This window comes from Heteronotia binoei, chromosome 7, assembly GCF_032191835.1.
Source record: "Heteronotia binoei isolate CCM8104 ecotype False Entrance Well chromosome 7, APGP_CSIRO_Hbin_v1, whole genome shotgun sequence".
Taxonomy (NCBI): Eukaryota; Metazoa; Chordata; class Lepidosauria; order Squamata; family Gekkonidae; genus Heteronotia; species Heteronotia binoei.
This window is the reverse complement of record NC_083229.1, coordinates 65,124-88,951: the sequence shown is the minus strand read 5'-3', so window position 1 is coordinate 88,951 and position 23,828 is coordinate 65,124. Positions and strand designations below refer to the sequence as shown.

The 23,828-nt window shown below is 49.4% G+C and overlaps 1 protein-coding gene across 1 annotated transcript in view; it reads left to right on the top strand.

The window, feature by feature from the left end:
- MAPK15 (mitogen-activated protein kinase 15) overlaps positions 1 to 23,514 on the top strand; it is a 28,156-nt gene extending 4,642 nt beyond the window's left edge. The window contains exons 7-14 of the mRNA XM_060242894.1: positions 4,372 to 4,511; positions 7,623 to 7,680; positions 7,817 to 7,954; positions 12,843 to 12,948; positions 17,911 to 18,208; positions 21,070 to 21,227; positions 22,369 to 22,518; positions 22,892 to 23,514. Of these exons, the coding sequence (XP_060098877.1) occupies positions 4,372 to 4,511; positions 7,623 to 7,680; positions 7,817 to 7,954; positions 12,843 to 12,948; positions 17,911 to 18,208; positions 21,070 to 21,227; positions 22,369 to 22,518; positions 22,892 to 23,116 (1,273 nt within the window). The 3' untranslated portion in view covers positions 23,117 to 23,514. The remainder of the gene's footprint in view (positions 1 to 4,371; positions 4,512 to 7,622; positions 7,681 to 7,816; positions 7,955 to 12,842; positions 12,949 to 17,910; positions 18,209 to 21,069; positions 21,228 to 22,368; positions 22,519 to 22,891) is intronic.
- Positions 23,515 to 23,828: the final 314 nt, after the last annotated feature.

Here is a 23,828-nt window from a genome sequence, read left to right as displayed (position 1 = left end):
GACTATTAGCCACAGCATTTTATTGGAACTGTCTGGGGCAGTGATGCTCTGTATTTTTGGTGCTTGGGGGAGGAGGCAAAGTGGAAGGTCTTCTAGCCCCACTTGTGAACCTCTTGATGGCACTTGGGGTTTTTTTGGCCACTGTGTGACACAGAGTGTAGGAGTAGATGGGCCATTGGCCTGATCCAACATGGCTTCTCTTATGTTCTTATGAGTCTTGAAGAAGTGAGATAGCTGGGGAGCTTAGTTGCTCATTTGACCAACTCTCTCTCCCTTCCTCATGGGGCTAGTGGTGGGGGGACATAGCCATTGAGGGGCATAAAAGATGTATTGTCTATGTAGAGCCTGATTCCTCCAAGGCTCCTCTTCCTGCTTTGTTTTCCTATGAGCCTCTGCAATGGCTGTTGTCAAGTGACACTGTGGATCCAGTTTTCTGAGGAGTGGCTGCTCTGACTGGGCAGGAGTTTTTGACAAGAGGACTTTGGGGGCTAAAATGAATAATGAACAGCCTCAGAAGGTGCCTTCGCCCTCCGCCTTCTGGAGGGAGGCAGCAGGATTGTTCACCAAAGTTGTGCGAAATAGGTGCTGCCTTCAGCTTGTCTTGAGAGGTTTCAGCTTGAGAGACTGACCAAGAGAGAGATCTTGGGGTCATGGTAGATAAGTCACTGAAAATGTCAAGACAGTGTGCGATTGCAATAAAAAAAGGCCAACGCCTTGCTGGGAATTATTAGGAAGGGAATTGAAAACAAATCAGCCTGTATCATAATGCCCCTGTATAAATCGATGGTGAGGTCTCATTTGAAGTACTGTGTGCAATTCTGGTCACCGCACCTCAAAAAGGATATTATAGCATTGGAAAAAGTGCAGAAAAGGGCAACTAGAATGATTAAAGGTTTGGAACACTTTCCCCATGAAGAAAGGTTAAAACGCTTGGGGCTCTTTAGCTTGGAGAAACGTCGACTGTGGGGTGACATGATAGAGGTTTACAAGATTATGCATGGAATGGAGAGGGTAGAGAGAGAGGTCCTTTTCTCCCTTTCTCACAATACAAGAACTCGAGGGCATTCAATGAAATTGCTGAGCAGTCAGGTTAAAACGGATAAAAGGAAGTACTTCTTCACCCAAAGGGTGATTAACATGTGGAATTCACTGCCACAGGAGGTGGTGGCGACTACAAGCATAGCCAGCTTCAAGAGGGGATTGGATAAAAATATGGAGCAGAGGACCATCAGTGGCTATTAGTCACAGTGTGTGTGTGTATATATATGTGTTTGTGTGTGGCCAATATATATTGACCACTGTGTGACACAGAGTGTTGGAGTTGATGGGCCATTGGCCTGATCCAACAGGGCTTCTCTTATGTTCTTATGTGACACAGAGTGTTGGACTGGATGGGCCATTAGCCTGATCCAACATGGCTTCTCTTATGTTCTTATGTATGACACAGAATGTTGGTCTGGAGGAGCCATTGGCCTGATCCAACATGGCTTCCCTTATGTTCTTATGTGACACAGAGTGTTGGACTGGATGGGCCATTAGCCTGATCCAACATGGCTTCTCTTACGTTCTTATGTATGACACAGAGTGTTGGTCTGGAGGGGCCATTGGCCTGATCCAACATGGCTTCTCTTATGTTCTTATGTATGACACAGAGTGTTGGTCTGGAGGGGCCACTGGCCTGATCCAACAGGGCTTCTCTTATGTTCTTATGTGACACAGAGTGTTCGACTGGAGGGGCCACTGGCCTGATCCAACAGGGCTTCTCTTATGTTCTTATGTGACACAGAGTGTTGGACTGGATGGGCCATTGGCCTGATCCAACATGGCTTCTCTTATGTTCAGTCTTTCAAGGAAACAAGATTGCTGGGAAAAGCCAGCAGCTGCAGCTGACTTGTCGGCTCACTTGTCCAGCTGTCTTATGGGTGCTGCTGCAGTGTGTGTGTCTTGTCTGTTTCTCAGCGGGGGGGGCAGTGTCCAGTGGCTGGTGAAGCTGGCTGTGATCTTGTTTTGTTGTGCTTTCCTTTTACATCCCTTGTCTGCTGTTTTGCTGCTATATATTTTGCTTCTATTTTAATGTGTTTCGTAGATTCTGCGTTTTATTGATTGTATATGTGAAACGTGATTGTGAGCTGTCTTTTAGATTCATATGACAGATAAATACTGTAAAAATAATAAACTTGATCCTGCACTAAGATATTGGTTTGGAGTTTTCAACTCTGTTCTGCTAGTATGAAGGCTTTTTCTGCTAGTGGAAACTGCCCCTGTTCACAGAATGGAGTTTTATCTAGGATCAAATCCATAATAGTTCTTTTCAAGTGAAGCTCTGGATACCTCTGCTTTTAGCAATAAGGCAGGGATTAGATTAGCATATGGAGCAGAAATCCATTAGTGGCTATTAGCCGCAAGGTATCGGTAGACCCCTGTGTCTAGGACAGTTATGCTCTGTCTTTTTGCTGCTTGGGGGGCAACAGTAAGAGGGCTTCTGGAGTTCTGGTCCTGCTGGTTTTGGCCACTGTGTGATGCGGAGTGTTGGACTGGATGGGCCCCTGGCCTGATCCAACATAGCCCCTCTTATGTGGCAACTAGAGCCAGGGCATTTTCTGTGGTGGCACCTTGCCTTTGGAATTGGCCTTCCTCTTGAGCCTTGCCTGACATCTTTTTTACATTCCTTTACATGCCAGGCTAAAGCACATCTTTCTACCTAGGCTTTTAATTAGGGGTTTTATCTTACAGGTTTTTAACGGCCTGCTTGGCTTTATGGGCAGTTTTTATGCTGTTTATGTCTAATGGTTTGTTTTTTGATTGCTTGTTTTTATGTGGTGATTTTTAATTGTAATCTTTCTCAAGCAGGACTCTGAAACAGTGGCATAATAATATTCTATATAAATCAAAGCTGTAGGAATTTGCAGATGAGCCCTGGTTAGCCAGGGGTGAGGTTGTGCTGCCTGGTAGCTGACGCCCTTTGCTTGGCTGGGTGGCTCAGCCACAGGAACCAAGTCTGTGAGCAGGGCTGAAGAATGAAGGCTCTGCTGGCTTTGATGGACTAGCACTGGGAAGAGGCCCGGGTCAGCCAGCGAGGTGTTGGGATGGCATGGTGTTCCCCTTGCTGCTGCTGCAGATGGCAGGTTCATCTTCACGGCTGGACTGGCATTTGCACCATCAGGGGTGCACCCCTTCTGCAGGCCTGTTCCCAGTCCCTTTCCAAGACCAGTGTGCATCTTCTGCAGAACTTAGCTGCCCATGCCTAGGGAGAGCCCCAGGCTGCTGTATGAAGCATGTGGGGTGGGGTGTGGGGAGCATTTCCACAAAGGCCTGTTGGTCCTTCAGGGGTGTGCTGGTGCCAAGTGCTCCTTGGCCCTTGATGTGTGCGGGAAGCTGAGTCCCGCCAGCCGGGGCCTCAGTGACATAGCTGCCTGCTGCATGACTTAGCCTCTGCCTTGACCAGGCCTGAACTGGGGCTTATATCTTGCTGGGTGTTGGTGGGTGCTGTGTTGGTGAGGGATGGGTCTCAGGCCAATGGAAAACACCTGGCCTCCAGGCTGCAGTGCTATGATACAAGGTTGGGTGGGGGTGTCACTTTCCCCTGCAGTGGCTGCTTTCAGGCTGCTTTGCTAACATTGCAGTTAGGCCTCAACTGTGCAGGTTATGCTTCTGGGTTGCCTTAGGGAACTAGGTAACCCCTATCACACCCTTGGGGACAACCCTTCTCCCCTTGCAAGGGGGATTTGGCAGTAGCGCTATGGTGGGAGCTGTGACAACACCCTGCAACACCACATCAGTGTAATTCTGGAACACAGCAGCGTTATGCCTAGTCTGCTTCATGAGTGTTCAGTTGGGGCTTTTGTGAGTCATGTATAATATTCTGTTTGGGGTACATTGTATTCTGAGACTGCATGAAAGAGATTACTGGCTTTCAGAGCAGAGAGTTAGAATTCATAGAAGTTGCCCTACTTGGTGTCCTGGGCTCACCTGCTCCCTGGCCCATCCTCTTGTTTCTTTTTGAAGTAGCTGCCTCTGTGGAAACAGAGGTCCTAGAGGTCTCTGCATTCCTTGTTGGTCTTGAACAGTGTCCCCAGCATTATTATGCTTGCTGATTTGGCTCTAGGGGTATGTTCTATATCACAAAGCAGACTTTGGTTATGAACCGTCTGGAATAAGAGATTCCAACACCCCCCTCAATGCAATAGTATCTTAACAGTCAGTTTAGATATTGAACAACAAACATCACACCTTGGATAAGGGAAGAAGAAGAGGAGTTGGAGCAAATGAGAAGAAAGAGGGTGTGGAAGAGGATGGGATGGTAGCAACCCCAATTTTTTTTCCGCCTGCTCCACACAAGCCCTGACAGTTGTGGTCTCTCGCTTTCTGCAGCTACACCAAGGGCGTGGACATGTGGAGCATTGGCTGCATTTTGGGGGAAATGCTGCTTGGGAAGCCCCTGTTCCCAGGAACATCCACCGTCAACCAAATTGAGCAGATCTTGCGTGTCATTCCTCATCCGTCCCCAGAAGGTGAGAATGCTGTGAAGGGTTCATGAGCTAAAGGACTAGCCCCGTCGCAACCTGGAGAGGGTGGAGCCTTGGGGTGCTTTGGAGAGGGATGTGCAAAGGGGTCACAGTCCATAGCTAGAAAATTGCATTTGCTCGCGCCTTTTCTTGCACCGTGCTTCCTGCTGTGCTGAAGGTCTCCTGAGAGCTATTCAGTCTTTGTCCTGAGCAGTAGGATGGGCCCAAAACACTTTGCCCAGACACATTCACGAGTCAGACTTACTACATTAAAACATGTCTGTTGGACTGAGGTTGTTGGTCACCTGATCTTTTCCGTTCATGCTGAATAGCAACAGATGCTTATCAAACTGGTTTTCCCTAGATTGCTGCAGGTACAAAGATGATGCTGATTCAGAGTACTTGGTGGTCCTCAGCATCACTAAGGACTCCTCGGATGAACCCTGAAGAGTAAGGGTTTTTTGGAACACAACATTTATTCCGGACTGATTGTCTATTTAAACAACTGCCTGCTGGGCAGAGCGGTTTCACAGCAAGAATGAGAGGGAGAGCAGAATTCGGTCAGGTGGTGTGGGAGTCTACTGGCCCCAAAAGCCAGTTGCCCTAAATGGGTGGCTGGGAAGGAATATGGAGACAGAATGCAGTGAAGCAGCCTGTTGAGCAGGAACAAGCAGATTGGTGAACTGCTGAGCACAGAAAAAATTAAGTTCTTCCTTGTTCTCAACTGGCGAAGGGACGGCAAGTCAAATGGGCAGGGCTTCGAGCATCCCTCTCTGTGATGCTTCATAGGATCTCTGCTGCTGGATGACACCTGGGACAGCAGTGAGATTCTGAACTGCACAGGATTCTTGCAAGTAGGAAACAGAATAGCATAATGTACACTGTGAAAATTGGTCTTATTTCTTCATGGCCTCTACAATCACAGTGAGGGGCCATGTGTCTCTGCAGAACAGCAGTTCAGAAACTCTGAGGACCCTCAGTTGAGCAGAAATCACCTCATTTGTTATGAGGGCTGGATCTGACGTAAAAGAGACCTTGCTGGGCCGGGCCATGTGTATCATAAAACGTAATACCACATAGTGGAGAGATAAACTTTATAGGCTGCAGACAAACACAACTAAAGATTTTTTTTACTGAAAATAAAACATGCTTAAAATATTAGCATGTTTGCAATATTTTGTTTAACAGTCTCTGATAACTGACACCTCTTGCACTGAATTATTGTATCAAAATCTGGAGAAAATGTCTGTGTTGCAGTAATCTTGACTCTGCTCTTAAGGTGTGTATCTGTAGATTGCAAGCTTACTTTTGATTTATTGACATTCACTACAGAAATCTCAGGGTCAATGCTCTGTGCCCTAGGACCCAGGGGGAAACATGAAATGGCTGGACATTGTGAGCTTCTGTACATAAGTCCCTTTGTGTGCTGGCACCATGACATAGAATGAGGACTGTGTGTTTATCTATAAAACTATAATCTTCCCCAGAAAAAATAACTGCAACTCCTATGAGGCAATGCAAGAATAGAGAGTGGGGTTGCCAATCCCCAGGTGGAGAACTGGAAAAAACCGTGATGCAGTAACAAAAAATATAATCCAAATCCAACAATTCTTACATTTTAAATAATGTAATTTTCATATACTACATTCATTTCATTTATCCACTGGGTGAGTCAATCAATAACAATCTATAATCACATGCATCTAAGGACACATACAATGTTTTTTAGAAATCAGATCCACCAACAAAGTGCTTAGTGCAAAAAAGTGCTTGTATATTAAAGTGCCAACATTTAATCCAATAGTCAGTTTCATGAAGACTGCACCGTATTAGCCACAACAAGGTATAGATGGAACTCTCTGTCTGGAGGGGGCAACTGTGGGAGGGCTTCTAGTGTCCTGGCCCCACTGATGGACCTCCTGATGGGACCTGGGGGGGGGTTGCCCCTGCGTGACAGAGTGTTGGACTGGATAGGCCATTGGCATCTTTTACGTTCTTATGACATGAATCCTCTGAATCCCAGAGCCAGGAGATAACACCAGGGGAAGGCCTTGGCCTCTTTATGCCCTGTTGTTGGCCCTCCAGAGGAACTGGCTGGCTGCTGTGTGAGGCAGGAGGGTGCTGGACTTGATTGTTCTTCTGTAAGTCAGGCTATTTCTCTGTTAAGGTTAGTATTGTTTACTAATCAGCCTTGGGTCTCCACGGTCCCAAGGATCTTTCGCATCTCAACTGGTCTTGTTCCCTGGAGATACCAAGGATTGAACAGATATCTCTCTGCTGAGCTGCGGCCTCAGCCCTGTCCTGGATCCATGACTTGTGTTGTTTTTTCTTCATGATTGTTTTGCATTGCTGCATCTTGTCCAAAATGTTCTTTAGGAGTATTTTAAAACTGAGACTGAGTGCCTTCCTCAGATTTCATTCTCTCTTCAGGACCAGGGCAGAAGCATGATTAACATACCGTATTTGCTAGTGTATAAGACGACTTTTTTGCCCTGAAAAACATGCCTCCAAGTGGGGGGGGTCGTCTTATACGCCGGGTGCACTTCAGTTGGGATAGACCTTGCTGCCCATAGTGGCCTTCTGATGCTCGCCCGGTGCCCATAGTGGCCTCCCGATGCCCGCCCACCTCATTCTACATACCGTCCAGTATCGCGCGGTATCTAGCGCGGCCGCAGCGGGTCATCAGCATGGCTGCGGTGAGCATCAGCAGCGAGACAGGGGTGCCAGCCTTTTCGGCGTGACCGGCCCGTTCTGCCTGGCGGTAAGCAGCGGCACTCCGGCCCGCCCCTTGTCTACACAGAGCTCGCACTAGTGCCGGTCACCGGGAGATGCAGGGGCGGGCCGGAGGTGCTGCGGCCGTACAGTGGTGACAATGACAGGTATATTTTGAGTGGAAATGTCGGGGGGTCGTCTTATACGCCGGCAAATATGGTATTTACAGCCTAATTGTCTGCTATTGAACTCTGGAGTAGCTTTCAATTTAAAATGAAAACAGCATATAATTGTCAAATACAAAATGTTAGAAGTTCTCAATACCCTCCTGGGAAAGGGTGGGTGGGTGGTCGGTCTCTGGCAGATTCATCCTCGTGGTAAGAGCTGGATTGTGTCCGCTTGCAGATGTTGCAGCCTTCCGTTCAGACTACAGAGCCTCGATTATCAGCCGCCTGAGCTCCCAGTGAGTGTTCAGCCCTCCTCCTGTCCTGAGCAGCCAAGTCCCAGAATGAGCTTCTCCTCCATGGAGGTATCAGAGCCTGTGGGGGTGGACTGGAACTGCAGCAGTGTGTTTCTGTGTGTTTCCCCTCTGAACGCAGGCAAAGGGTGTCTCTTGAGGACATCTTACCCCGCTCGACTCCTCCTCAGGCCGTTGACCTTCTGAAAAGGCTCTTGGTTTTTAACCCTGACAAGCGACTGACGGCAGAAGAGGCCCTGAAACATCCCTATGTGCAAAGGTGAGTCTCCCAGCTTGCAGCGATGCTGTCCAGTAGTTTTCGCTTGAGTTCCCATGTTGGTGTTCATGTACATCAGTATGCCTGACATACATTGCAAGATTTTTATCTTAAAACATTTATACCCTGCCTTTTCCCATGGAGCAAGGAGGCTTAGAATAACAGTTTAAAAAAAAACAACAGTTAAAACCAAACTAAAGTTGCCAATGCCAAATCCCTCCCTCCCCCCCCCCCCATTCGACCCTCCTCAAAATCCCTGGCAAAGAAGCAAACCCTGCAGCCCCTTCTGAAGACCTCCCAGGAAGAGACCCCCCTCCCCCTCCCCTCTTCAGGGAGTCCCTTCCACAGGGCTGGAGCCATATTGGAAAAGGCCTGGGAGGGCCTCTGGGCCATGCCAGATGGTCCACTGGTGGGCGAGCGAGCAGGTGGGGTAGCCAACTGCAGTTGGGGCACAGGGACATACGGAAGGTGGTCCTTCAAATATGCAAGTCCCAGGTGATGAAGGACTCTTTGAATTGAACTCAGAAACGGATGGGCAGCCAGTGTATGTTCCCAGCACCTAGCTCCTGACTGTGGTTGAGCTGCCGTAAGAACATAAGAGAAGCCATGTTGGATCAGGCCAATGGCCCATCCAGTCCAACACTCTGTGTCACACAGTGGCCAATACACACACACTGATGGACCTCTGCTCCATATTTTTATCCAATCCTCTCTTGAAGCTGGCTTGTAGCCGCCACCACCTTCTGTGGCAGTGAATTCCACATGTTAATCACCCTTTGGGTGAAGAAATACTTCCTTTTATCTGTTTTAACCTGACTGCTCAGCAATTTAATTGAATGCCCACGAGTTCTTGTATTGTGAGAAAGGGAAAAAAGGACTTCTCTCTTTATTACTGCATAATCTTGTAAACTTCTATCATGTCACCCCGCAGTCAATGTTTCACCAACCTAAAAAGCTAAATGTGCGGTCTCATTTGGAGTAGTGTGTACTATTCTGGTCACCGTACCTCAAAAAGGATATTATAGTACTGGAAAAAGTGCAGAAAAGAGCAACTAGGTTTGGAACACTTTCCCCATGAAGAAAGGTTAAAACGCTTGGGGCTCTTTAGCTTGGAGAAATGTCGACTGCGGGGTGACATGATAGAGGTTTACAAGATTATGCATGGGATGGAGAAAGTAGAGAAAGAAGTCCTTTTCTCCCTTTCTCACAATACAGGAACTCGTGGGCATTCAATGAAATTGCTGAGCAGCCAGGTTAAAACGGATAAAAGGAAGTACTTCTTCACCCATAGGGCAATTAACCTGTGGAATTCACTGCCACAGGAGGTGGTGGTGGCTACAAGCATAGCCAGCTTCAAGAAGGGATTGGATAAAAATATGGAGCAGAGGACCCTCAGTGCTATTAGTCACAGTGTGTGTGTGTATATATATTTTGGCCGCTGTGTGATACAGAGTGTTGGACTGGATGGGCCATTGGCCTGATCCAACATGGTTTCTCATGTTCTTATGACTGGCCTGTAATTTCCTGGATCTCCTCTGGAACCCTTTTTAATGATGGGGGTGACATTTGCTGCCTTCCAGTCCTCAGGAACGGAGGCAGATTTCAGTGAAAGATTACATATTTTTGTCAGGAGATCCACAAGTTCAACTTTGAGTTCTTTCAGAACTCTTGGATGTATGCCATCTGGACCTGGTGACGTATTAGTTTTTCATTTGTCAATCAGTTGTAGGATCTCCTCTATTGTCACCTCAATCTGACTCAGGTCTTTCAACACCTCTTCCAAAATTAGTGGTTCTAGAGCAGGCAAACACTTCTCATCTTCCACCGTGAAGACAGAGGCAAAAAATGCATTCAGCTTCTCAGCCATTTCTCTATCCTCCTTCAGTAATCCTTTTACCCCTTGGTCATCCAAGAGCCCCACTGCCTCCCTGGCTGGTTTCCTGCTTCTAATATATTTGAAGAAAATTTTATTGTTAGTCTTTATGTTTTTTGCAATATGCTCCTCATAGTCCCTTTTTGCTTGCCTGATCACAGTCTTGCATTTGATTTGCCATTGCCTGTGTTCCCTCACTTGGACTAGCTTTCCACCACTTAAAGGAGTCCTTCTTACCTTTTACAGCTTACATTATTTTGTTTGTTAACCATGCAGGCCTTTTCTAATACCTGTTTGTTTGCCTTTCCTAACTTGTGGTATATATTTTATCTGAGCTTCTAGGACTGTAGTTTTAAATAGCCTCCAAGCTTCCCCAAGGATTTTGACTGTGTTTACCTTTCCTTTCAGTTTCCTCTTCACATGCCTCCTCATCTCAGAGAATTTACCCCTTTTAAAGTTAAACGTGGTTGTGCTGGTCTTTTGGGGAACTCTCTATTTATACAAATTGTGAGATCAATAACGTTATGGTCACTGCTCCCAAGCGGTGTGATCACTTTTACATCTCTCACCAAGTCTTGGGCATTACTTAGGACCAAATCCAGGATCGCCCCACCCCTGGTAGGTTCTGTGACCATCTGCTCCATAGCACTGTCATTGAGAGCATCTAGGAACTCAGTCTCTTTCTCGACCTGAACACATATTGACCCAATCAATCTGCGGGTAGTTAAAATCACCTATTACGACACAGTTTTTACGTCTAGCCACTATCTTTAATCCTTCCATCATATTATAATCGTCCTCTCTCTTTTGATTTGGTGGGCGATAACAAACTCCCATAGTTAAATTTCCTTTTGGGCCCTCTATTTCGACCCAAAGCATTTCTAGAAGGGAATCTAATTCTCTGACCTCAGTCTTACTGGACTGTATACCCTCTCTGACATACAGAGCCATCCCACCTCCAACCCTTCCCTCCCTATCCTTCCGATATAACTTATATCCAGGAATCATCGCGTCCCACTGATTCTCCTCATTCTTCCAAGTTTCTGAAATTCTCACAATGTCTATGTTTTCTCCCAACATTAAACATTCCAACTCACCAATTTTACTTTGGACGTGTTCTGGACCAGCTAATTCCCAGGCTGGCTTTCATGGCAGCCCCACGTAGAGGGTGTTGCAGTAGTCCAGCTGTGAGTTTACAGAAGTGTGGATCAGAGTGCCCAGATCATCTGAGTCTAGGTAGCGAGAGAGTGGATGGAGAAGGTGCAGCTGACAGGGAGGTGCTCCGAGCCACCATTCTGGCCTGGCAGGCAGGGCCCCTGAGCCCCCCAAGCTCTTCCCCTGCTCTGAGGAAGCCAGCTTCACTCTGCCTGGGAGGGAGGGAGGGATTCAGCCCCTCCGGAACATCCGCCGTCCTGGCCAACATGATCACTGCTTGGTCTCCACTCCGCTTCAGCTTGTTCTTCTAAGGCACCTCTCTGCACCCCCAAAGCCCTGGTTCAGAACTGAGATGGAGGCACCTGGAGGCTCAGATGACTAAACACAGAGCTCTGTATGTCGTCTGTATATTGATGACATCCAATGCCTGTGCTCCAGACCCACTCCGCCCCCAATGACATATTCCCTTCAGTTGATTCTGCACCTCTGGGGGAGACTCTTTGCGTCCAGTCAGACAGAAAGCAATGAAACCACCCAACGACTGCACCCTTAACACTAGCCGTAAAGGTTGCTAAAAGGTTTTGATCATTGGTGGTCAGGGAGCACCTCTCTCATTATGGAAGAGCAATGCGAACTTCCTGGTGGGGCCTGTCTTCAGCTGGGGCCAGGCCTTCTTGACCTCGCCCCGTGGTGGAGAACATCCGTGCCTGGCAGGAGTCACTCCCTTTCTCTTGGGCTTGCAAGGCAGAGACATTCCACCAGGCATTGAGCTGAGGACGCTCTCTTACCCCCACCTCCCCCAACCCAGGGGAAACTGATGGAATCTGGAAATTTGTTATCATCTTGGACATTGTATTGTTCTATCACTGTCAAAAGTGCTTTATGTTGTTTTAATCCTATTTAAGCCAGCTTCAAGAGGGGATTGAATAAACATGTGGAGCAGAGGTCCATCAGTGGCTGTTTGCCACAGCGTATTGTTGGAACTCTCTGTCCCTTGCAGTGATGCTCCGTCTTCTTGGTGCTTGTGGGGGGAAACAGTGGGAGGGCTTCTGGTGTCCTGACCCCACTGATGGACCTCCTGATGGCACCTGGCTTTTTTGGCCACTGTGTGACACAGAGTGTTGGGCTGGATGGGCCACTGGCCTGATCCAGCATGGCTTCTCTTGTGTTCTTATGTTCTGTTTTCTACTGTAACCTACCCTGATGTATGCTGGGCTGAGCCCTGCTTGCAGTGAAGGGTGGCCTAGCAAACTGAAATAAATAAAGTAGTGTTGGCTTTTATACCCTGCTTTCTCAACATTATTGTCTCAAAGCAGCTTACCGCCTCCTTCCCTTCATCTCTCCATAACAGTCCCCTTGTGAGGTAGGTGGGGCTGAGCGGGTTCTGAGAGAACTGTGACTGGCCCAAGGTCATCCAGTGGGCTTTGTGTGGAGGAGGAGTGGGGGGGTCAAGCTCCGTTCTCCAGATCAGAGCCCACCACTCTTAGCCAGTGTGCCTTGCTGGCAGAGAAGAATGGAGTGGCTGCTGAAAGGTCTCGTCATACCAACGGGGAAGATGGCCCCCATCCAGCTTCAAGTGGAGATTGGCTCCCGGAGCCACTGAAGCAGCCTGGGTATCAAACCTAGTTCTGCCACTGGATTGAAACGGGTCATGGGCAGGTGAAGTCCCAGAGCTGCTCTGGCGCTGCATACTCTGTCCAGAGTCATTTCTCAGTCTGTGCCACAAGAGGTTGTGGGGAGATGGACCAGTTCTCTGAGCAAGTGGTGGTAGCACACGTGTGCCTCAGAGAACAGCACCAACACCCCTTTTCTCTGGTGGAGTCAGCTGCGTCCTCCCTGCCTTAGTAGATTCTCTTTTGGCAGGTTCCATTGTCCCGCCAAAGAGCCCGCTCTGGACTACAATGTGATCCTCCCCCTGGATGATGACTTGCAGCTCTCTGTGGCAGAGTATCGCAATAAGCTGTATGAGGTAACTTGCTGTCCCTTCTCCCAGAGATTGTCAGTCAAAAGGGCCCGTTGCCTTGACTGCTTTTATCATGATGGTTTGTGCTTGATTTACTGGATTTGCAGCTTACTCCCCTCTCAGGGCTTCAGAGTGGACATCAAGGTGCTAATTCTACTCTTCCGTTGATGCAGGACAGAAGCTACTGTGTGTGTACCTGTCAAGTGCTATCTAGTGACTGCTGACTTTTGGCAAGAGGCAAATGAAGGTGGTTTTCCATTGCTTGTATTTGACTAGTAACCCTGAACTTCCTTGGTACTAAGCAGAGCCCACCCTGCTTGGCTTCTGACGTTTCACAGGAAGACATAAAGAGAGATGGTTGGCCATTGTCTGCCATTGCACAGCAGCGACTGTGTCCCTGCTGAGCTTCCAAAGACCTGATGAGATCAGGCTAGCATTGGCCAGCCAGGTCAGTGCCTGCTACACCAAGCCAATGTCAGACATGTAGGCTCCAGGGCAAGAGAAAGAAGAAGATGACTGGAGTTATACCCTGCCCTTCACTTGGAGCTTACAAGATCCTTTCCCTCCCTCTCCCCATAACAAACACCCTCTGAGGTAGGTGAGACTGAGAGAGCTTTCCCAGAACTGCCCTTGAGCAGAACAGTGCTGAGAGAACTTGTGGCTGACCCAAGGTCACATCAGCAGGTGCATGTGGAGGAGTGAGGAATCAAACCTGGTTCTCCCAGATAAGAGTCTGCACACTTAACCACTACACCAAAGTGGCCCTCTGCTATGGGTGGGTGGGGGGAGTAGATAGGGGAGCTTTTTCTGCCTCTTTCATATTACTAGAACTTGAGGGGCACCCAGTTAAGTTGGTGGGCAGCTCGGTACAGGACAGACCAAAAGAAATACTACTTTATTGAATAAGTGATTAAAATGTGGCATTCACTGCCAGCCAGCATAGTGGCAGCGGAAAGTCTGGGTCCTAACTTGTCCCATGGACCAACACTGATCAAGTGAGGAATGTGCATGAATGCTTTAGTTGATAAAAAAATAAATGCAAATGATGTATTAAGTACAATGTATGAATCATCCCAATCCCTCCTATTCAACCCAAGTCTGACTGAATTCCAGTTCAGCAGCTTCCCCTTGGATTTTCTTTTTTGAAATGTTTCTGTTGAGCTTTGGTGGCCTTTAAGTCTTTGATGGAATGTCCCATGTGTGAACAATGCCTCTCTGCTCTGGGTATAGGACAGACCAGCCAACCTGTACGCAAAAGACACAAATCTGACTTCAGAAATGGCTGTAGCCAGAAACTGGTAGGAGAGCTCTTCCATCTACCAGGGCATAGTCCATCTCTGCTGCTTCAGGCTGAAGGCAGAGGCAGGGGGGAAACTCGTGCAGACTTTGGCACCCCGAGGTAACGTGCTCTCAATAAGTCACATTATAAAAACGGGCTGGAGCATTTTCCACCCCCTGTGACGTCCAAATCACAACAAATGAAGCAGTAAATAAATAACAATATTTGAAACAAATGACCAAAATTAAGATTTATTCAAAGCACTTGGTTTCAGAGCATCATAATAGTTAAAATGTTGCTGCTTTGAGAGATACAGACAAGTGATATACTTAAAAACAGAGTTGCAAGTAATCAAAAAGTGCGATGGTCACTTCCAGCTTGGATTACTGCCGTTCGCTCTACACGGCTTGCACTCGAATCTGTCCTGGAAGCTCCAGCTTGTGCAGAACGCAGCGGTGCACCTGCTTGCTACAGGCAGACATGCAGTCAGTGCTCTGCTAGCTGCACTGGCTGCCAGTTGAGTACTGGATCCAGCTCAAGGTTCTGGTTCTGAGCTTCAAAGCCCTGAACGGCCTGGGACCAGCATATCTGTGAGACAGCTGCTTTCCATATACACTCCCATGGAAGTTTTATGCTCCATGGATCAGCATCTGCTGGCAATCCTTAATAATAATAATATTATAATAAATTTTATTTATATCCCACCCTCCCCGCCTAGGCAGGCTCAGGGCAGCTAACAACATGTCCATACAATAATTATACAAACTTTTAAAATCAACATTAGTCTTAAAACCATTCTAGTTTAAAATTGACAATAAATTAACAGTAAGCATTTTGAGCATTCTTGGCTCAAAAGAACAGGCCTGGCCCTGGACCTTTGGCACCCCAGGCAAAGGTAACTACTCTTGGGTGCCCCCCACATCTCGGGTCACTGTGGCCAGATCTCTCTATTCTGTCCTATGACCCCCTAGGGTGACCCCACAGAAGGGGCTTAAACTTTAAAACCTCTTCTCTAGTGTCGTGCTACAGCGACAGCCGGATTCCTCCATGCTACCCTATGGCCTCTTGGATAGAATGGAGTCCATTCGATTGAGTGGACTCCATAGGATTGAGTGGACTCCATTCGATCCTGTGGGCCCATAGGACAGATTGGAAGGATTGGGCCGCCACTGTGGTGTGACGCTAGAGAAGGGACTTTAAATTTTAAACTCCTCCTCTGGCGTCATGTAGCAGAGGCCGCTGGATCCCTCCATTCTATCCTGTGGGCCCTTGGGATAGAATGAAAGGGGCACAATGACCCCAGAGAAGGAGGGAGTGGGGGAGATCCTCTCCCTGCATTTGCACCCCTAATGGCAGGGCTGACCTCGGCCTCATCCCAGGCCAGGGCCTTCTCTGTTCTGGCCTCTACTTGGTGGAACAAGCTCCCATTGGAGATTAGGGCCCTGTGGGGACTGCTGCAGTTCTGCAGGGCCTGTAAGACAGAGCTGTCCCACCAGGCCTTCAGCTGAGGCAGGAGGCATTTTATCAATCTGTGGCCTCTCTGTTGAAAAGCCTCTGCTGAAATGACTTTGTGAAATTGACCTGCCAGCTTAGGGTATGCCATCTGTTTTATACCAGCTGTAGGAGGAGTAGATGAAACTTGACACCGTCAACTGCAGAATTTAAGTTCATTTTTAGAGTGCTATATTGTTTTTATTAGATGAATTAATTTTAACTCTTTATGTTTATTGATTGTCCTTACCCGCCCTGAGAGAAGGGCAGGTTATAAATGGAAAATAAGAAATAAGTAAATAAAGTAGTTGGGCATAGAGAAGGCATCACGAGGGGCTGGTTTCTTAGAAAATAGAGTCTAACAAGTAACCATAGAAGGCGTCTAATTTTTTTTAAAGCTTCCACTTTGGCCACACTGACAGTGTTGGGATTGTTTGAGAAAGCATTTGGCCCCAGATACCTCAGTAGTCTCCTCCTTTATAAATCACACTATTTTTAGGGATAATGCCCAGACCAGTAAATTGGCATAAATGCAAGCTGTATAGATGCCTTCTTCTTAACTGGAATGGAAAAAGGAATTCCATAAAGACTGTGACGCCCTTTACTCAGGCTTTGCAGCATGGATATTGTGCTTTATAAGGTGCTGGAGCACGTTTGGCTGTGGTATTTGGAGCTTTTGGTTTTAGGGGGAAAGTGCATAGAATTGCATGAGGTGGTGAAAATATAACTTTTTCTCCCCTCCGTCCTCCAATTCATGGATTTTTGGCATCCAACCAAATGAATCTCTAATCAGGCAGCTGAAGTGGGGTGTTGGTTGCAGCCCTTCGTACCCAAGAATCACGATCCCAATGTGGATGTCTCAGCCAGATCACGTTAATGCCAAGTGTTGAGGAGAGGCTGCCTGTAAAGGCGGGCCAGAAGCATCCACTCTTAATAGTGGGGTGGCCAGGCCAAGGCAGGTGATGAGGGAAGCATCTCGCCAAGATTAGGAACTCTATGTGGGCTGCCTGCTTCCTATTGGGCCCAATTCAAAAAGCTGGTTATCCCTGAGAAGGGGCTTGGGGCCAGGCCATGGGAAGTCTGCCAAGTGACAAGGCAGCTCCCCAGCCTGCTCTTTGCACTCTTTGCACTGGGTGAGCTCCAGAGACGGGCCATTCCCAGTGGCAGGACCTTGATAAGGACCCAGGATGAGCTGCTGCATGGGTCAGGCCAGAGAGGAGGGTCCATCTGATCATGCAGAGACTGTTTCACACAGTGGCCAACCCCAGTTGCCCTCCTCTCCTCAGCCCAACGAATCAGAGGTTTGCTGCTTCTCTAGATGGATGTTCCCTTCAGCTCCAACAGCTAGTAGCCACAGGTGGACTTCTTTCTCCTCTATGAACCTGTCTCACCAACACCACATGAGGAGCTGAGCTTTCTGGACCTGTCCAGAAAGGAGGTGTGGGGGCTGCCACAGAAAAGGAGAGAGTTCTTCCAAAATTGTGGCACCATTGGTAGGTTGAGCCCAGGCCAGAACACAGCATGTCAGCAGGATGGAGAGGAAGGAGTGTGCTATGGTGGAGGTGGGGTGGTACTGGGGAGACCAGCTGGAGGCATCACCGTGTCCAACTGGGAATCCTGTGTTGGTTGGCAAGCACTTGGGGCTTGTGTGGCCACGCAGATAAACTGGAATGAACAGTACAAGCTAGAGCACAGCTGCTCCTAGTGGATGCTGAGCAATAGAAAAGGATGACTCAAGAAGGAGGCAAGAAGGTGTAAGTGCTTGAGACTCTGAGGAATCATTGGGGAGGCTGTGAAGAAGAGAGAGGCGGCCTTCGTGAGCTTTCTGATCTTGCCCCCTCCTAGTGTCACAGGAAACAACCTCTCCTCTCGCCTCCTGTTGCTGCCTGCCGTTCAGTATTCACATTGCAAAGAAACCTTTATGTCAATTAAACTCCTTTGGTTCTTGAATCCTCATGCCATAACATTGCAGGCTACCTTCAGATTCAAAGTCCAGAATGGGAAGTAATGTGTAACTCACCATCTGGAGTCTTTTAAACCCATTGTGCTTGTGTAGTTTATTTATTTTATTTGTATGGTTTTCTATGTTTTTATCTATTGCTGTACATCACCCAGAGCCCTGCACCTAGCAGGGATTGGGCAGTTCAGAAATTCAGTCAATAATAATAATGACAACAACAGTCTCCTCTTTCTCACAGATTATTTTGGGAAGGAAGGCAGCCAACCAGCATCAGAAGCAGCAGCAGCAGCAGCAGCTCCAAAGGAAGACTCTGCAGCCCAGCTCCTCTGAGCCTCATCTCCCGTCCGCTGCCTCTCCATGTAGGGAGCAGGGAATGCTACAGCCCCTTCCACCAAGTGGCTCTCCCAGGGTGCCATCAGGAGCTGTGGTTCCTCACGAAGTCTCCCTCCAGAGCACCCGTGACATAAGACGGCTCTGCCCGAGGCCAGCAGTGCGTTCCACAGGGTGCGACCCCCTCGCCCACGTCAGCGCCAACAGTATGTGCCAGTCCCCCTCATGCTGGGCCCTCGGAAGGGAGGGGTGGATGAGGGAGGCTCAGAGGACAGCAGGAACAAGAAGGGAGGGGCAGCTGGAGAGGGGACTGGTGAGCAAGGAGGAGGCAGTCAGCAGCTGACCAAGTCCAGGTTCCTCTGGCTTGTCAAGCTGGGAGTTGCCAGGTCTGCTGCTGGATGCTGGCAGGGAGGAGGTGACATGGTGCTTGGACTGAAATCTGTAGCAGGTGGGTTGGACACCCCTTGGAGATGCTTGGGAAGGACCACTGCTACTGCTGGTCACAGAATCTGTTGTCAAGAGTTTGTTGGAAAATGGGGGTTGCTTACTAGAGGATATATGCCCTCAGAGACCCATTCCCTTCCTGGAAACGCTGCCTGAACCAGCCCCTCTGAACAGTTCTGTTCTTCCTGGTTTGCAGAATGCTGGGAATGCTAGGGGCTTTCCTGACCTCCTCAGGCTGGGCATTCCACAAGGTGATTTCATACACGTGGGCAGTGGTTGATCTTGCCCATTTGGTACTTGAAATATATCTGGGACTCTCAGCTGTCCTCCTTGTCAGCCCAAACTAAAAGGGTCTCTCACTTTACCCAACCTTCCTTCAGGAAAAAACCTTTGGGTGAGCCTCGTGCTAGCAAAGCTCAACGCAGCCTGTTGCCTTTGCAGTCCCTTCCAAGGCCAGAATGACACACTGCTGCATAGTGAGGCCAGATCTCTGCAGGAGAGCCAGGAGGATCCTGCAGTGGGGATGGGGCACTTTCACCTGCAACTGTATTTCCCTGTTCCACAGGGCCTTCACTGGGTGGCCCCACCTGCTGAGATTAGGTGGGTGGCACCATGGGAAAGGCCCCTGCCTGTAGTTGCCCTCTGCAGCAGAATGGCTCCCGCAGGCATTCTGATACCTGATACCCTCTCTCCAGGAGCCAGGCCTGGGCTTTGAGGGCTCTCTCCAGGGAAATGCTGTGCACCCCGGACATCTGTGTTGTTAGTTATAACCATTGGGTCTGCACTGTGTCTATGTGCAGAGTGCGCTAAGTGCCTTGTGAGTGGGTAGGCATTACTCCAGCTGCAATAGATAGGCAGTGGTTGAGCAAGGGGGCAGGAATGTCAGAGGAGCTGCACCACAGAACCTGGTGCAGCCAAAGAACAGAAGGTCAGCCTTCTTTGGGGAATAGCAGAAGAAGAAGAAGATGAAGAAGATATTGGATTTATATCCCGCCCTCCACTCCAAAGAGTCTCAGAGCGGCTCACAATCTCCTTTACCTTCCTTCCCCACAACAGACACCCTGTGAGGTGGGTGGGGCTGGAGAGGGCTCTCACAGCAGCTGCCCTTTCAAGGACAACCTCTGCCAGAGCTATGGCTGACCCAAGGCCATTTCAGCAGGTGCAAGTGGAGGAGTGGGGAATCAAACCCGGTTCTCCCAGATAAGAGTCCGCGCACTTAACCACTAGCAGAAGACAGAGGGTCTAGAAAATTGTGGGGGGTGGAGGAGGAGAGAAGACACCCCCCCCCCTTAAGGAAGAAGCTCTCTTGGTCCTCTTTCTCTCTCCTTGGGAGCAGTTTCATACCTGAGCTCCTTTGCAGCAGTGGCCAGGACCACCTGTTGCTGAACAAGGAGGAGGAGGGGATCCCCTACCCGGTGGAATGGAGGTGATGGGCCATTGCGGGGTGCTCACTGCCTGGACCAATGTTGCCATCATTCAGGACACCTGGGGGTTTGGGTCAGAGGACTGTGAAGAAGAATTGCAGATTTATACCCTGCCCTTCCTGAATCAGAGACTCAGAGCGTCTTACAGTCTCCTATATCTTCTCTCCACACAACAGACACCTTGTGAGGTGGGTGGGACTGAGAGGGCTCTCACAGCAGCTGCCCTTTCGAGGACCACCTCTGCCAGAGCTATGGCTAACCCAAGGTCATTCCAGCAGGTGCAAGTGGAGGAGTGGGGAATCAAACCCAGTTCTCCCAGATAAGAGTCTGCACACTTAACCACTACAGCGAACTGGCTCTGTGGTTATGTGACTTTTCATTTTGGATCCTTGCTTAACCTGCTGTGTATTGAGTCCACATGCACGTTTTTAAAATGTCCCATTAAACTTCCTCCTGTTTTGAATGTTGGTTGTCTGATCTCTGTCTCCATTAAGCCCCTTGATAGAAGCATAGAGTTGGAAGGGACCTCCAGGGTCATCTAGTCCAATCCCGTGCACAATGCAGGAAACTCACAAACCCCTCCCCCTAAATTCACAGGATCTTCATTGTGCAGGTGGCCATCCAGCCTCTGCTTAAAAACCTCCAGCAAGCACTTAAGGAGAGGGGGCAGCGTTTCATCCCTCGGGTTAGCTCATGAGAAGACGGGGGGGGGGGGGGAGAGGCATTAGACCAGAGCCTTCAACTGGCAAGTAAAGACTGCTGGTCCTTCAACAGGAGATGCCCTTTCAGACTAACTGTCAGCACAGAGAAGTAGTAAAGGAATAAAGGAAACAGAGGCGGCCTTGTTGGGCAGAGACCTGGGGTGCCCACAGCATTTCCAAGCAGAAGTGGAGACTTCTGAGTTTTTCCCCAAAGGGGCTACAAGTAATATTTCTCTTCTGATGTTGCTGACTTAACGTAAAACTGTTTTTCAGTTTTTATATTGGTGATTTGGATATTGGGTTTTGTGTGTGTATTTGGATTATTTTTAGTGAAGAATTGCAGTTTCTCCTAAATCTCACATTAGCAAAAAGGTGGCCTAGAAACCTTTTTATGTCCTTACATAAATGTTTGCCTGGGAGCTTCCTCTCCAGCTGGCTCTGGGCTGTGCCTGGTTTTCTCTGTGCTCCTTGTCCTGTTTGTGGCCTTCTTTTCTGCAGCCGGTCCGTGGCACCCTGGCTTCTTGGCAAGGAATCGCTCTGCTCCATTTGCTTCCCACCAGGCCCCCTCCTCCTTCCACAGGCGGCCAGGGAGGCCGGCATCCTGGGAGCCAGCGCTCCATCCTGCTCCAGCCGCAGGCACAGAAGAGCTCCATGGGGTGAGTAATCTGCCTTGCCCCCTTGAGGCCCAGCACAGGCTGGCTGGCTGTGGGGAGATAGGTCTGCCCTTGAAAGGCTGCAGACCCTGCAGAAGGAAGCAGCCTCTCCCTGCCAGCCCTGGTCAGAGCAGGGAGAAGTGACCCTCTCTGCCTGGGCCTCTGAGACTGGCTGCTGTCTAATGGCCTCATGACTCTTCTCTGCTCTTATGGCCACTCCAGGAGGGCTCCTGTCTGTAGGGGAGACAGGGGATTTGTGGTGCAGAGCTTAGTAGGGGCTTCATTTGTGATCCCGAGTGGGCGGCCTGAGCCCTCATGCTAAGGACAGCCTCGGGACAGTCAAATCCCAGTCTACTTTCATTACTTTTTCCGATGAGCTTGCTTGAACCAGAGGGTGTCTGGTAGTTATTCTGTGCTCTGCTGGAAGTCTTCAGTGGCTTATTTTATGACAATTTTCTGCTTTGTATTTGGGATTTGTTTTTCTTCTTCCTGAGCAACTGGGATAACTTTGTTCTTCTCACCTTCGGTATCTGAGCTCCAGCCTGTCTCTTGGCATCTGAGGCAGCTGAGGGAGCCTTTCCTGTGAGGGGAGCTGGGAAGTACAGAACGGGGGCAGGGCACCTATCTTCTCTCTGGGGAGGAAGACAGAGAGGCCACCCTTTCTCTTAAGAGGACTGGCAGTGGTCTGCGTCAGAGAGTGACTGAAATATTGAAGCCAAGAGACTGAGCTCCAAGTTAGGAGACCCTGGTTTAAATTTGGCATGTAGCAACTCTCTCCGTCTCCTTGCTCATCTAGTCTGGGGGGGGTAGCAGTGGAGTCTGTTCAGCAGCAAAAGAACACACACATGTGCCTCTGGATGCTGGGATAATTGCTGCATAAATGGGCAGTATTGCTAGTGCTGTGAGTGTGAAATCGGGGGGTGGGGGGAGGAGGAGAGACGGAAGAGGTGGTGCTTGCTTGCAGGGGAGCTTCAGTTCTCCCGCTTGCATCCTGGCCCCAGATCTTCGCCAGCGAGCTTCCCTTTGTGACTGATACCCCCTCCCCCTTAGAGAGAAGAAGCCCTTTGTTCCAGATGTAGCTGCTTCTCTTGGGCCAGGTGGGGGTTGCCCGTGGCGTGCCTCAGCCCCTGTTCTGGTTCTGCAGGCACTGAAGGGACCTGAGGGCCGAAGGCAGCCCACACCCTCCCACATGAGGAGGCCCTTCTCACTCTCTGACCAGGCCCAGGAAGCTGCTCTCAACCACCTCTTGATCAGGAAGCAGTCTTCTCCCAGCAAGGTTGCAGCTGAGCACCCGGTGAGTGAGTGAGTGCAGGTCTCCCATCTCTTCCCCACCACCCACCCCCATTGCTGCTGCTGCTGCTGCTCTCCCCCTTCTTGGGGTGTTCTGGGCAGGCTTGTGTCCTCCTCCCCCTCCTCCTCCCAGGTTAGCTGTCATGGTCTAGCTTGTAGCCGGGGCCAGCTTCCTATCCAGGAAGGGGAGGGAACTCTCCAGCAGACTCCTTTCCCTTTTCCCAATCAGGGGAACAGTCAGGCTTCCCTCTCCTGGAGTGGCCTTGCCCTTGCTGCCCAGTTCTAGACCACTGCAGCTACCTCTCCCCCCGCCCAAACCCCTTGGTGCTCTGCTGGCCTTGTGGTGCTGTGCTATCATTGTTCTTTTTCTCATGCAGAATTCAAAGACCTCTGAGGCTCACAGCAAGGAAGTCCATCCCATTCCGAAGCCCAGTAGAAAGATGTTCCAGGTCACAGCAAACATAGGAGCAGCTGGTGACCCCCGGGCCTGCCTGGGCAGTTACTCCCAGTCCTATGGGACCATCTGCAAGTCTGCCCTGCAGAACCTGCCTGTGCCACACTCCTGCCTTCAGGCACTGGCCCCGAGCGGGCAGAAGCGTTGACGGATGCAGAGCCGGGTACAGAGCAGAACACTTAGGCCACCCTTCCCTCAGGGAGGGAGGGGAGAGGACCGCAGAGGCCTTTCTCTGCTCTGCTCATCTGCACCAGTCCAAATTGGCTCCTCTTCACTCTGCCCATAGTTGCATTAAAAAAAGAAGAGACAGCCCTCTCAGGAAGCCCCCAAAGAAGGGGGAAAGACTTTGATTCTTGGAGTCTTCTGCGCCTTTTCATGTCCAGGGAAACCAACGTGTGTGAGTTTTTTTTCCTCAGTCCCACTGGTTCATCTTTGTAAGCATCTCAATAAGGAAACTTTTAATAGGGCCCTTTCACAAGGAAACATTTGGGTTTTCTGCTGCAGAGAGCATCATCCAGTAAATAGTAAGGATTTGGTTTCTCTCCATTTTCAAATATGACTTGGCTGGTTTTGTCTTTGCCCAACTTTGATTGTGGGGCTGAAAGTGGGGGGAGGGGGCTGTATCCTCAGGCACTGCAGAGCCCCTGGAGGGAGAGCCAATGTCAGGGAAGCACTAGACAGATCAATGCCCGATTTGATTTCCAGAAATGTGTTCCCTACTACCATTTTCCTACCTCATTTTTGCTGCCTTAAGAGATGTCTTGCACCAGTAGGACACATACGTGGAAGGGCACATCTTCTGTCAGGTCCAGCTGGCTCCTCCCTCTTCCCCAGCATGCCCTGCACCAGCCAGGAGTGGC